The sequence below is a fragment of the Erinaceus europaeus genome, chromosome 9, assembly GCF_950295315.1.
Source record: "Erinaceus europaeus chromosome 9, mEriEur2.1, whole genome shotgun sequence".
Taxonomy (NCBI): domain Eukaryota; kingdom Metazoa; phylum Chordata; class Mammalia; order Eulipotyphla; family Erinaceidae; genus Erinaceus; species Erinaceus europaeus.
This window is the reverse complement of record NC_080170.1, coordinates 45,741,440-45,754,260: the sequence shown is the minus strand read 5'-3', so window position 1 is coordinate 45,754,260 and position 12,821 is coordinate 45,741,440. Positions and strand designations below refer to the sequence as shown.

The 12,821-nt window shown below is 48.5% G+C and overlaps 1 protein-coding gene across 8 annotated transcripts in view; it reads left to right on the top strand.

The window, feature by feature from the left end:
* RGS8 (regulator of G protein signaling 8) overlaps window positions 1-10,120 on the top strand; it is a 43,003-nt gene extending 32,883 nt beyond the window's left edge. For all 8 annotated transcript variants that reach the window (XM_060197798.1, XM_060197800.1, XM_060197803.1 and 5 more), the window contains 2 exons: window positions 2,900-3,066; window positions 5,210-10,120. In XM_060197798.1, the coding sequence (XP_060053781.1) occupies window positions 2,900-3,066; window positions 5,210-5,392 (350 nt within the window). In that variant the 3' untranslated portion in view covers window positions 5,393-10,120. The remainder of the gene's footprint in view (window positions 1-2,899; window positions 3,067-5,209) is intronic.
* The last annotated feature ends 2,701 nt before the right edge of the window (window positions 10,121-12,821 follow it).

Sequence of the window (12,821 nt, the reverse complement as noted above, 5' to 3'; positions counted from 1 at the left end):
TATTTTCTTGCTCTCCAAACTGGAAACTTCCCTATCTCCACACACAGCCTTTGCTTTTCCTCTTTTATAATTCTATTCTCAGGTGGACTTCTTCCACCTTTTTAATTTAAAACATTTTTTTTCTTTTTACCATCAGGGTTTTCACTGGTGCTTTGTGCTTGCACAGTTCTAATGCTATCAACAGACTTTTTTTTTTAAAGATAGAAGATGAGAGACAGAGAGGGAGAGAAATAGAGAGACACCACAGTACTATTCCATCTCTCATGAAGTGTCCCCTGTGCATGATACTACCCATGTAGTGACTCAGAATTTGAACCCAAGTCTTAGAGCATGATCAGATATGTGCACTACCCAATGAACTATCTCCCAGCCCCTCTCCCACCTTCCTAAAGGCAATGCTTGATCAGTGAAACTTTCTTTTAACTGCAACTTGAGCTGCTCAACAAGTCTTTCCTGTTTAGACCCACATTTACACACAGCCAAAACTAGCTAACCACAAACTCTCAAATCCTTTCCTGGCTTCCAGTTTCCTCCCAGTTGTACAGGTCTGTGGTCTCCATTTCCTTCCTTACAGGAAGTATCTGCACTAATGCATTTCCTGCTTCCCTTTTATCTCAACACCCTGAAATGTGGGGAGATCCCATCACCTCTCTAAAGCTGTCTCTGCCCACACTTGCTGGATTTCGTCACTGAGTCTGATGGCTGAGTCTCAGGGGACCTGGCTGACCTCGGGTGGTTCTGAGTGCCAGGCAGAGGCTGCTTCTTCCTTGGAAACATCTCTCTGCTGTGTTTTCTGGCTCTCTCTCAAACTTCCTGGGGTGCGTCTAAGATCTTGTCAGTACACTTGCTTTTGCAAAACTTTAGTACTATCAGTCTGATTAACCCATTTCTAATTATGCAAATAAACACTTTTGCAAAAGACTTATTTGTGTGTGTGTGTGTGTGTGTGTGTGTGTGTGTGTGTGTGTGTGAGAGAGAGAGAGAGAGAGAGAGAGAGAGAGAGAGAGGAAGAGAGAGACTAGAACACTGCAAAGCTTCGGCATATGAAGGTGCTAAAGATCAAATCTGGGGTCACTGGGGCCACGGGCATGCACACCCTATATATATTCTAATGTTGAACCATCTCCCAGACCTTTAGGTAAACTTTCTGAATTTGAGGCCTGAGCCTGTGTGGTTTCCCCTCCCTGCACTTGTTTCCTCTGTTCAGCCTGCCCTCTTCACTCAGCTCCCTACTCCTCAGCTTCACACATCAGCCAGGAAGCTTCTCGTTCCTGCAAATCTTCTCTCCTCTCCTCAGGTCTACCCCAGGAGCCTCTCCTAGCCACTTCCTTATCCGTCCTGTGCATTTCCTTTTTTCTTTTTAATAAATATTTTGTTTTATTTTTATTGAATTAATTTATTTATTGAGTAAAGATAAAAGAGAAATTGAGAAGGGAGGGGGAGGTAGAGCGAGAAAGAGACCGAGAGACACACCTGCAGCCCTACTTCACCACTCATGAAGCTTTCCCCCTGCAAGTGGGGACCAGGGGCTTGAACTTGGGTCCTTGTGCACTATAATGAGTGTGCTAAACCAGGTGCACCACCTCCTAGCTCCATCCTGTGCATTGCCTATCACCTGGCTTGTGTTTCCTTGGTTCCAGTCATCCTTGCACTGCAAGTTCTGTGAAAGCGCAATATGTGAGCTTTTAGCATCTGTCAGGCTGCCTGGGATGCATCACAGGCAAGGAAGTGAGTGAGTGCAGATGGACTACTTACTGCATGGGCTGGGTGTTAGCATCCATTATGTATATTCATTTCTGCGTATGATTACTTACATGAGTTCTATTAAACTAGTCCTGGCATCAGTTTCCTCCTCTAAAAAAAGGAAGTAAAGCAGTCTTCTCAAGAGCACTTTGCTGGGTGTTTTTTTTTTTTCTTTCTCATTTTAAAATTGACATTACACTGAGTTACATCACTGTATGTGGTTCAGAGTGCCTTCGAATACTACTTCATCATACCCACCACCCTCCACTGGCCCCTCCAGCCTGGGTGACTGAGGGCTGAATCCAGGTGTTGGCTCTGGATTGGTATTGTCTGTCTCCTTCTTTGTTTCTTTATATCTCACATGTGAGTGAGAGTAACCACTGTTTGTCTTTATCTCTGAGATAATTCCACTTATCTTGTTCCAGTCGGAGGCTCTGGCAATATACATGACATTGATTAGTAAAAAATGAAAGGGTGCATGAGTCATGAAATCATTTGGTAGAAAGACGATAATTAATCTTAATTAAGACATATAATTTGATAAGCAAGACCTTTTCAAATAAAGGACCTAGTGGAGGGAAGCTATTAACATTAACATACTAGTGACCACAAAGAATTAAAGAAAAAAACAATAAAGAAAATTTAAAAGGAAGAAGAAGCTGGCAACCATGTCCAGGTAATGGAACAGCATAGCTGATCGGATTTCAGCAAAGTGTTTGTTCATTTCTGGTGTTTGTGCAGGATTTGCCCTGAGGCGCCACATCGATCCCTTGCTGATTCTGTAATAGACTACCTTTTCAGGGCAGTTGACTTGAATTGGGGGGTAGGGAATTATTGCATGCATGGAGGCCTCCTCTGTAGACGCTGGGGTCAGTCTACTCTGGGGTAGGCAATGGCCACTTAGGACTGATTAGAAGTGACCTAGCTTTCCCAAACTTGTGATGACTGTAGTTTCCTGAGCATTTCTCTCTAGTGTCCCCAAGTCCTTGGAAACGTGAAAAAAGCAGCAACAGCAGCAGGGCTGGTCTCTGAGGCTGCTGTGTGTCCAAGAGGACAAGGAGGAGGAGCTGGGGGTGCCTCTGTTGTCTCATCTGTAATCCTTGTCCTTTAATATCCGCCTCTCTCTCTTCCTTTCTACCTCCCACCACGCTCACAGATGGAGTGGCTGCATTTCGAGCCTTCCTGAAGACCGAGTTCAGTGAGGAGAACCTAGAGTTCTGGCTGGCCTGTGAGGAGTTCAAGAAGACCAGATCGACTGCCAAACTGGTCTCTAAGGCCCATCGGATCTTTGAGGAGTTCGTGGATGTGCAGGCACCACGAGAGGTATATAGAGGGGGGCACTGTGTCACTGTAAGTCTTCTGTCCATGCTCCTACCTCCATCCTTTGCTTGAAGAAGGTGTAAGGCAGGCTTGTGAGCACCCCTGTGCAGACGGCTCATGATGAGAAAGGGTTTTTGTCTGTTCGTTTTTTTTTTTTTTTTTTTTTTGCCTCCAGGATTATTACTGGGGCTCAGTGTCTGCACTATGAATACACTGCTCCTGGAGGCCATTTTTTCCCATTTTTGTTGCCCTTGTTGTTGTTGTTATTATTATTGCTATTGTTATTGCTGTTGTTGTTGTTGGATAAGACAGAGAAATCCAGAGAGAGGAGGGGAAGACAGAGGAGGAGAGAAAGCATCAGTTACGCAGCAGCTCTCAGACTATAGCTGAACAACAATGGTTGAAACACCTGCAGACCTACTTCACTGCTGTGAAGCGACCCCTCTGCAGATGGGGAGCTGGAGGCTCCAACCGGGATCCTTACTCCAGTACGTGTGCTTCGCGCCATGTGTCTTAACCCACTGCGCTACCGCCCATCCCCCAGGGAGTTATTTTATTTTATTATTTTTTTAAATTTCTTTATTGGGGGATTAGTGTTTTCCATTCGACAGTAAATACAATAGTTTGCACATGCATAACATTCTCAATTTTCCACATAACAATACAACCCCCACTAGATCCTCTGCCATCCTTTTTGGACCTGTACTCTCCCCACCCACCCTAGCTAGAGTCTTTTACTTTGGTGCGATACATCAACTCCAGGGAGTTATTTTTGAGGTGCACAGGCCACTGCTTCTATAAAGGAGCTCTCCTAGGCGTGCTGTAGCTAGCTGTCTCTAGCATGTGCCAGCAGGACTGTTTCTAAAAGGGACCTGGAAGCACAGAGGCCCTGGAGTCTATGCCAGTTTTCTCAGGGGAAGACAGCATGGCTCCGTAGAAGGAGCCCACTTTGGAATCTTGTTCTGACCTCACCCCCCATCACCTGCTAGATTTGTGATCATGCTTCAGGTACCTGTTGCCCCTTAATCACATTCTCCCTTCCCTGCTCCCCAATGTGAAAAGGTACATATTCAAGGTACTACTTTCAAGACTGTTCTGAGTAATCAGGATAAAACTCCTAGTGAGGGGAGTCAGGTGGTAGTGCAGTGGGTTAAGTGCACGTGGCGCAAAGTGCAAGGACTGGTGTAAGGATCCCGGTTCGAGCCCCCTGCTCCCCACCTACAGGGGAGTCACTTCTCAAGTGGTGAAGCAGGTCTGCAGGTGTCTTTGTTTCTCTCCCCCTCTCTGTCTCCTGTTCTCTCTCCATTTCTCTCTGTCCTATCCAACAACAATGACATCAATAGCAACAACAATAATAACTACAACAATAAAACAACAAGGGCAACAAAAGGGAATAAATAAATTAATTAATAAAAAAATAGTGAGGCTCTACCTTGGCTTCCTAATGAGTAATCATGGTGATTTGTAGCATTTTATAATCATTTATTATAATTATATAGAACTGTAACATGAAGGCCATGTGCTGCTGTTCTGAGTTATAAAATAGAACTGTTTTTGCAAAGTACTGATGGAAGAAAGTTATCTACTGTCTCTGAGTTTAGGTGACCCACAAAACTGGGACACTTCAGTTACACAGCAGCTCTCGGACAGTGGCAGAATCTTGTCACAACAGTGGTTGAAAGAGAGATGTCTGTTGTCACCACAGTCTTTTTCTCACATCCATTTGTTTCCTTGGGACTTTAGAAGGGACGAGCAGGCCAGGCCACTTCAGGAAAGCTGCAGTAATTCCTGACTCCAGTCAAACCCCCTGCCTGACATTTCAAAGACCCCTGGATTCAGAACTATATGATTTGGGGTTTTACTCTGGTTCTGCTTGTGACTTTCCATACTACATTAGACCAGCTTTTGGGTGTCTCCTTTCTTCAGGGTTTCTGTCTCTCTGCACAACAGGATGAAGAACAATTGGCACCTAGACGCCGCAGTATTCTTTCCAGAATCCAAAGAACCTCCGAGAAAACGCTTTGAAAAGCCCTCATAACTTTACTTGGCAGGATGCCATCGCTCACCGTTGTGCACAGCTAGGTCCTGTTCCCAGGTTCCTTAGCCCTTGAAGGCCAGTGACCTTGCTCTCTGTTTGTATTTCCAGGTGAACATAGACTTCCAGACCCGAGAAGCCACAAGGAAGAACATGCAGGAGCCTTCCCTGACATGCTTTGACCAAGCCCAGGGGAAGGTACACAGCCTCATGGAGAAGGACTCTTACCCCAGGTTCCTGAGGTCCAAAATGTACTTAGATCTGCTGTCCCAAAGCCAGAGAAGGCTCAGTTAGACCTTGGATGGGGACACTTGGAAATCATCGGCTTTCCCCCTCCCCTTGCTGCCAAGACCATATTCTAAAGTGAACCTTCATAGGGTGCAAAAGCAGTGGCACTTATAGGGCATAAGACTGGGTGGTAGGGAAAGGAATGGAACGGCATTCCGGAGTAGGATCCAGTCCCTAGAGCTCAGAGTCCATTTCATCTGCCTACGTTTGTGTTTTGGTTAGCAGTAGCTCCTAGCTGCAGACTCCCTTTTGTGGGCCAGCAACTTGCCCTCCACAATGCCCAGGGTCTTTTCCTCTGAGAAGGCAGGTTCTCTGTGCTGGGCGAATCTGTAAATAGTGCACATGTGGTCCCCATGCCCTGCTCAGGTAGGATTCTGGACCCTTTCGCCAGTCCTCTACCCTGGGAAGGAACAGCTAGACGACCTGCTTACCTCTGTGATTTGCTGTCACAACACAATGGTTAGTCCCAGTTGCTGGGACCTCACAGCTTATGGAGAAGTCTCTGTAGGACCCCAGATTTCCAGTGCTGTCATTGACAGGTAGCCTTTCAGGAGAAAGGGGCAACTCCATGAAGTTGGCCATGTCTTCCATATCCATTAGATCAGTGGGGAAAGCTGTGACCACTGCCTATGTTAGCCTGGGAAATTCAAATGACTCCCCTAGCCTTGCAAAGACAGAAGGAGTCTTGGGAGAAGTCTTTGATCACTTTCTGATGTGGGGCTACGATTAAGAAAGACACTGATCTTTGCAGATCTTCCTCCATTCTGCCAAGAAGTTTTCCAGAAGTGGAGTGACCAGGGTGTATGTGTGCATCACTAGACTTGCACACAGGAGAGCTGCCTATTGCTTAATGTGTTCTCTGCCCCACCTCCCTGCGGTACTGCACTTCACTTACCTCTTAGGATGACAGTCATCCTAAGGGGGAGGTGTATCCCCATAGCAGGGTTGGCACTTTCCTTGTCTCTCCCCATCACCCCTTCCATGCAGGTCATGTAATTCTGATGGGGAAAAACAGGAACCTAGGCTGTATTTCTCCTTCCGGCTTGCTTCCCGGGAGCACACTTTCTTAGAAAGGCTCCCCTCACGCTGGTCATCTCGGCTATTCAGCAGCTTCCCTCTCAACCTCTGACCTTGGGATTGAACATGGAGCAGGGCATGAGACTGAGATCACTGTGACCACCTGAAGAGTCATCCTCTAATGCTTTCAAGGTCCTCTGGGGCCCCTTTTGGAAATATATCCAGAAACTTCCTTGGAAGATGAGTGAGATGCATGAAACAAACTCTGCCTGCCTGGGGAAGAACTGTCTTTGGCATGAAATTGCAACGCCAAGGAGGTGAATCTTCTGCAGAGAGACTGGGAAGTAGAATAAGAACCTGGAAAGAGACTGCTTACTATGTGAACTGGATCACGGAGAATGTGATGGAAATTCTAGGGAGTAGTCTCCCAGCCTGTGGTTTTTGGACTCACCGCATTTCTAAACCTTTGGCTTGAAGAAATGAAAGAACACACATAGTTGCAGGTTCTGGAGCACATTTGTAGTTGAGAGCGAGCTACAGTAGTCTGCTCTTGTGGGGTGCTGGGCCTTTAAGCTAATGCTAAGGTTCCAGCCTTTGCTATCCTGTCTAATAACTTCGTAGATCTCTTCCTCAGTGACAGCTAGACAAGGCCAAGAGAGCTTTGCGTCCTGCTGGTATAAGAGCCCACTGCCCCAGATGGTGTGTATGTGTGCAAGTGAGGGCAACCTGTCTGTTTAAATCCTCTGGACAGTGTCCTTTAGAGCCTCACACCCAGGAGATCTGGTGGAATTTCACTGTCGGCAACTCTGAGGCCTCAAGTAGGTGTTCCTTGTTATGGTCAGGCCATCCCTCTCATCCCCACTGGTGGAAACACCCCTCTCAACTAAAGCTGCCAGAATGATCAAATTCTCACACAGGGTATTTTAAATAATGTTTACACAGGAATGTGCTCCTGCTGCCAACTCGACTGTGACTTGACGTGCATCCACATTAGAACAGCACAGGGTTAAGGAAACAGGGACAGTTCTGAGAGGGGCCTTCTTGCTATTTCCACAATGTCCAGGAGAAAGACTGTGGTGACCAAGACTGCAGTGATGTGTCCTCATGAGGACCCTGGAGTTCATGCCAAGAAGGGTGAGGGGCAGAGATGGAGGGTGGCTTCCTCACATACATGGGAAGGATGGCAGCAACACTGGAGTCTCCTGGATTTTAGTGCCAAGTTAGGATATGTAGGCACATATGCTAAGGAAAGCCACGGCTGTGTTTATGGCACTCCTGTGGAGTATGTAGGAGGGGGGGAGGTTGAAATAGAGAGAAATGAGCTGTACCTGTCCCCTGTAGAGATGGCTTCCTATGGGGTGGTACCCTCCTCACATCCTTATGTCCCACTTTCCACAAAAGGCACAGAGGCTTCTGCTCTGAGGCCCATGTCTAGGCACTTTGGCTATTCCAACCAAGAGGATGGTCTGTGAAGAAACCAAGAGAAATGTTTACAACATCTAGAGCAATATCTGAGCTTACCTCATCCTTCACCCCACCCACCCCCAAGCCTCCCAGTCCCCCTTCATGCCCGTCTCCTCTTCCTCCAGCCCTCATCTGCCTCACTAGCTTGGCCCCACTGGGCCACTTCTTCCATTAAATGTCTTCCTTTGCTCTCCACACTGGCTGGAGCTGTGGGCTGCCTTCCCAGCTCTGGTTTCTCTGGGCCAGGGCAGGTCAGGGCTGGGACCCTGGGTAGCACCTTCCCTCCTGGAGCAACTGTGAGATTTCTCCTGCCCTGCACAGACGGGATAGAATCAGTGGCATTGTGGACTACAGTCAGGGGAGCTCTGGGGTGAGGAAGGCTCCTCTGAGCAGAACTTAGGGAACTACAGCACACACAAGAGTTACTCAGAAAGCCTGCAGGGAGCTGATTCTCAGACCTCACCAGAGATGCTGACCTTGTAGACCTAGAGTAGGACCCTGAAATCTACATTTGGGTGTGCATAGTGACCCTATTTTGAAAAGACACAGGTTGAGATATTAGATGTCCACTGGAATGGCCTGGGCAGCTTTAAAAACCAAGGCTTAAGTCCCTCCACCCCCCAGAACATTCAGGGATGTGGGACCCCAGGTCCTGGTGTGTTTAGAGGTTCACAGTTGAGTCTGAGGTGCCTGGGAGGTTGGCACTGGCCCCAGTGGAGAGGAGGAACACAGCTTAGCATAATGCAGAGGTGTGGGGCCTGGGAGGTAACTCTGTGGTGGCATATGTGCCATCCATTTGAAAAGTCCTGGTCCAATCCTGGTACCCCTAAAATAAATAATACAGATGTAGATAAGCAAATAAGCACAATAATGGGAAGGAGACTCAGGATGTCTCGAGACCTCTGTGTCCTGGCAGCCTGACTGGTAACTTTGACATCAACTGGTTCAGCTCCCGTTGTAGGCATCCAGGAGCTGAGTGGGCACTTGGTTCAGAGATGTTTGGCCAAGTCTCCCTGGCCTATTCACAATGATTCCCTTGTCCCCCCCCCCCCACACACACACACAATGTTTTTCTGCTCCTGTTACTGTTATTGTGTTTGGCCAATTCAGGTTAGCTATGCCTCTGTCCCCAGGGCCATGTAACATAGTAGCTGGAACTCAGGTAGTGAGCGTGGGGTGTGTGTAGAATAATAGTGGTAGCACAATTACGTCTAAGTCTTGTTGGTGAGTGTCAGCTCCAGGAAGGATTGAGCTCTCTGGGGATTCTCAAAGGCCTGGGATGGGGTTGAGGGTGTGACTTCCAGTTTTGGTCTTGTGCCCCTACCCTCCTTTGTCTCTTGCATCTTGGGTTGGAGAGGCAACTGGAAGGTTCCTAGTTGATAACTCTCTGGTGCTCTCCCCAGAACTTGCTGCTCTGAAACAACCAAAGCTGGGAAATGTGTCTGCCCGAGCTCCACTCAGCCCCAGAGCTGGCCTTGGGTGCTTGTCCTGGCAGGCCCGGGCCCCAGGTCCTACCTAGACAGCACAGGGAAAGCTTCACCCTGCTGTGAGAGCTAAAGAAGAGGGTGGGAATGGGGAATGCCCAGAGGAAAGAGTGTGAATCAGGGAAAAACAGCAGTTGATAAGGTCTCTGATCTTTGTGGACCAGAGAGAAAGCTGAAGGGCACATCCAAAGATGGGGTGGTCCCCATCCTCTATGGAGTCCTGGACATTCCTTGAACTTGCCTGTGCCACTTCCAAACTAGACTGTCACTCACATCTTCACCTGAGACTGTCCTCCCCTAGGTCATGTGTCACCCCCTCTAAATCTGAACTGCACAGGGTTAGACACAAGAGCGGTGGTGGTTACCCCTGGCATTGAGAGCCTGTACCACATGGCATGAGAGGGTGGAGGGAGAAGCCATGAGCAGCTCTGACCTCTCTGAGTCTGCGTGAGGCCGCGGTTCAAGACTTGAGACAGCAGGATAGGGCCACAGGCCTTCCTTCCCAAGTTTGGGATCAGGGTCCTCTTGATGAACTGCCCCTTCCTGCTCCCATTCAACCCTCCTGCTCCCTCCCCTCTGCCAGGGGTGGGAAAGGTGGCCAGGACCTGGGCACTGCCACCACCTCAATGACTTTAGCTGAGCACACGGTCCACACTGCCCGGCTGACAGAGTCCTGGTGGAGCTGTTTCCTTGCTGTGCAAAGTGGGTTGATGCCACTCCCCCAACTATACACCAGGCTGTGAGAACCTAATAAACAACCTGATCACGCTGCCCTCCTCTCTCTGCCCACATTTTGGGCCTGCCGCCTCTCTTGGGGGAGATCACACAACACATGGACTGGTGTGGGGGGGGAGGGCTTGGGGTGCACATGGTCTCCCCAGTGGAAGCAGCACAGGGATGGCCAGTGGCCAGAGCGTGGCACAGTGGGTGAGGATGGGAGGGGAGTGGCTTGGGGTGAGCACGGGGGTGGAGGATGAGGAGAGCTCTGCCACTGTAAAGTGCCGTACAAACACGGGTGGTGTTTTTATTAGCACCACCTACCGCTTGCAGCGCAGGGAGAGAAAAGGCTGAGGGCCGCACATGTGTGTGTTCAGCTGCTGCTGTCTGTGACAGCACCTCCCCTTATGTAACCACCCTGCCCCTGAGAGATGAGCATTAGGCACCCAGCTTCGAGCTGCTCTGCCGGTTGGGTCCCACAGAGAGAAGCAGAGGAGAGTGAGATGTGGTCCCTGCTCATAAAAAGACCTCACTTTTCAGGGGTGGTGATGGGATGTGTACAGGGTTTTAATCTGCACAATTTAAGAGCAACAGATGGTTTATCTTTAAAGGAAATAGGATGCTTTTCTCCATAGGAAGCCTTGGAGCATATGATCAAACCTTTTTTGTGTGTGTGATGGAAACTATCACCCTCAAATTCCAGTTCTGTGGACTGGTCCAGGAGTGGTAGCAGGCTGGAATCAGATGCCCATCTGGTGGGGTCCTAGGCACCTGGGGTATAGGGCAGGCTGTCCAGTTACCCCATAATAGTATAGCTGCTGCTCCTGGAAGGGAGCAAGGAGCAGGCGCCCCACCTGTACCCTGCAATGTAGAGATTTCTCTAAAGCCTCCTGAAGTCTCTCCAGCCCTGACCTACTTATTTGAGGGGCAGAGAGTGTCTCTCACTTCTCCATCCCTCTGCATGCCTGCTGGATCTGGGCTTCTTTGGTTCTGAGCTCTGTCTCCTGGATGCTCTTGAGAGAAAGCACTTTACATTCTTCACACAGGAGACAGGGACAAGCCAAGCAGAATCTTTTCCAAGCTTGTCATCTGCATTAGCAGTGAAGACAGAGGCAGAGCACTCCCTGTGGATATGCTTCCTGGTTGGGGTTTGTCATGGGCCTCCTGCCCAGGTATGGGGTGAAGCCTTTGAAAGGCTGGAGGGACAGAGTGGGGGTCACCACAGGTTGCTGGCTTCCCATCTTTGTCTTAGTCCAGAGCCCAGACGGGCATCTGCCTACCAGCCACAGAGACTGAAGCTCCAGGAGAAGAGGCCCTGGCTTTCCCAGCATGCCCTTCCTGCCCTTGGGCTTTGACACCAAATTGTGAACAGGAATCCCAACCTTAACACCTGCAGCGGTGTGATCTCGGACAGATGCTTCTTCTGTGCCTCCCTTTTCTCATCTTTGTCAGAGTGAAGCATTCGCAGAGCCAGCCCATTGGGGTTGTGGTGAACACTGCACAAGCTAGGGAGCTGTGCACAGTGTGGCTTTGCACACTGCCCAGCACACAGGAGATGCACCGTGTGCTAGCTGGCGGCATCTTGTATATAGGGACAGCCAGAACCTAGCCAGTGCCTCCACCCAGGGCTGGACTGAAGCCGTAGGGAGATCACTCAAGGTAAATGATACCACAGGCTCACTGTGTCCTCCTTCCTGATGACCCATGAACTCACCCAGGGTAGGCAGGCAAGTGCTCTGTCCTCGAGAGTATCTGACCACTACCCAGTGCCCTCTGTGCTAATTACAGCAAGGAACATGCTTTTGCCACAGACTTTGCAATGTGGCACTCCAAACACAAATAAATGACCTGGATTTTAAGTCAGCAGAGTTAACATGGAAAACAATAGTGCCTTTCAAAACCAAATCAATAAGTCCATGAAATTCTTTCAACATGTCCTCACCTATTTGGGAACCAGAAACCTCCTGACGCTAGGCCTTTGGAAGAAGCACAGGAAACGTAATAGGCAAAGGCATTCTCAGGCATCTTCCAAGGTCTGTAAATGACTGTAGTATATTAAATGGAAGTTTGCCAGAACACTCAGTACATTGATGATCTTTTTCAGTCAATTAAAAATTTGTTTCTTTGCCTTATCATTGAACTTTTTATTTTGCCTCCAGGGTTATTGCTGGGGTTCAGTGCCTGCACTATGAATCCACTGCTCCTGGAGGCCATCTTCCTCCCCCCCATTGTTTCTGTTGCTGTTATTGTTGTTGTTGCTGCTGTTGTTGGATAGAACAGAGAGAAACTGAAAGAGGAGGGGAAGACAGAGAAAGGAAGTGAAAGACACCTGCAGACCTCCTTCACCACTTGTGAAGTGACAGGTGGGATTATTGAACTTTTTAATATTTGGAATTAGAGTCTCCCACTTAGGCGATTTCACTGCAATCTCAGGTCACTTGTCTATTCAGATAGAGAGAGGGAGAGATTTCATAGCACCAGAGCTTCCCCCAGTTCCTTGGTATCTCCCATGTGGTGCAGGAACTTGAACCAGGGTTGTGCATGGCAACACATGCATCCTACCTGGCGAGCTATCTTTCTAACCCTTTGTTATTGGAAGTTTTAGTTTATTTGTGTGTGTGTGTGTATATATATATATAAATTTCAGTTGATTTGAGTTTAGATTACAAATGGAAACCCATCTATCCTCAAGTACTTAGTAGAGTATCCCGATCATGAATGGGTGGGTGTCCCTTGCAAGGGGGGGTACTGCA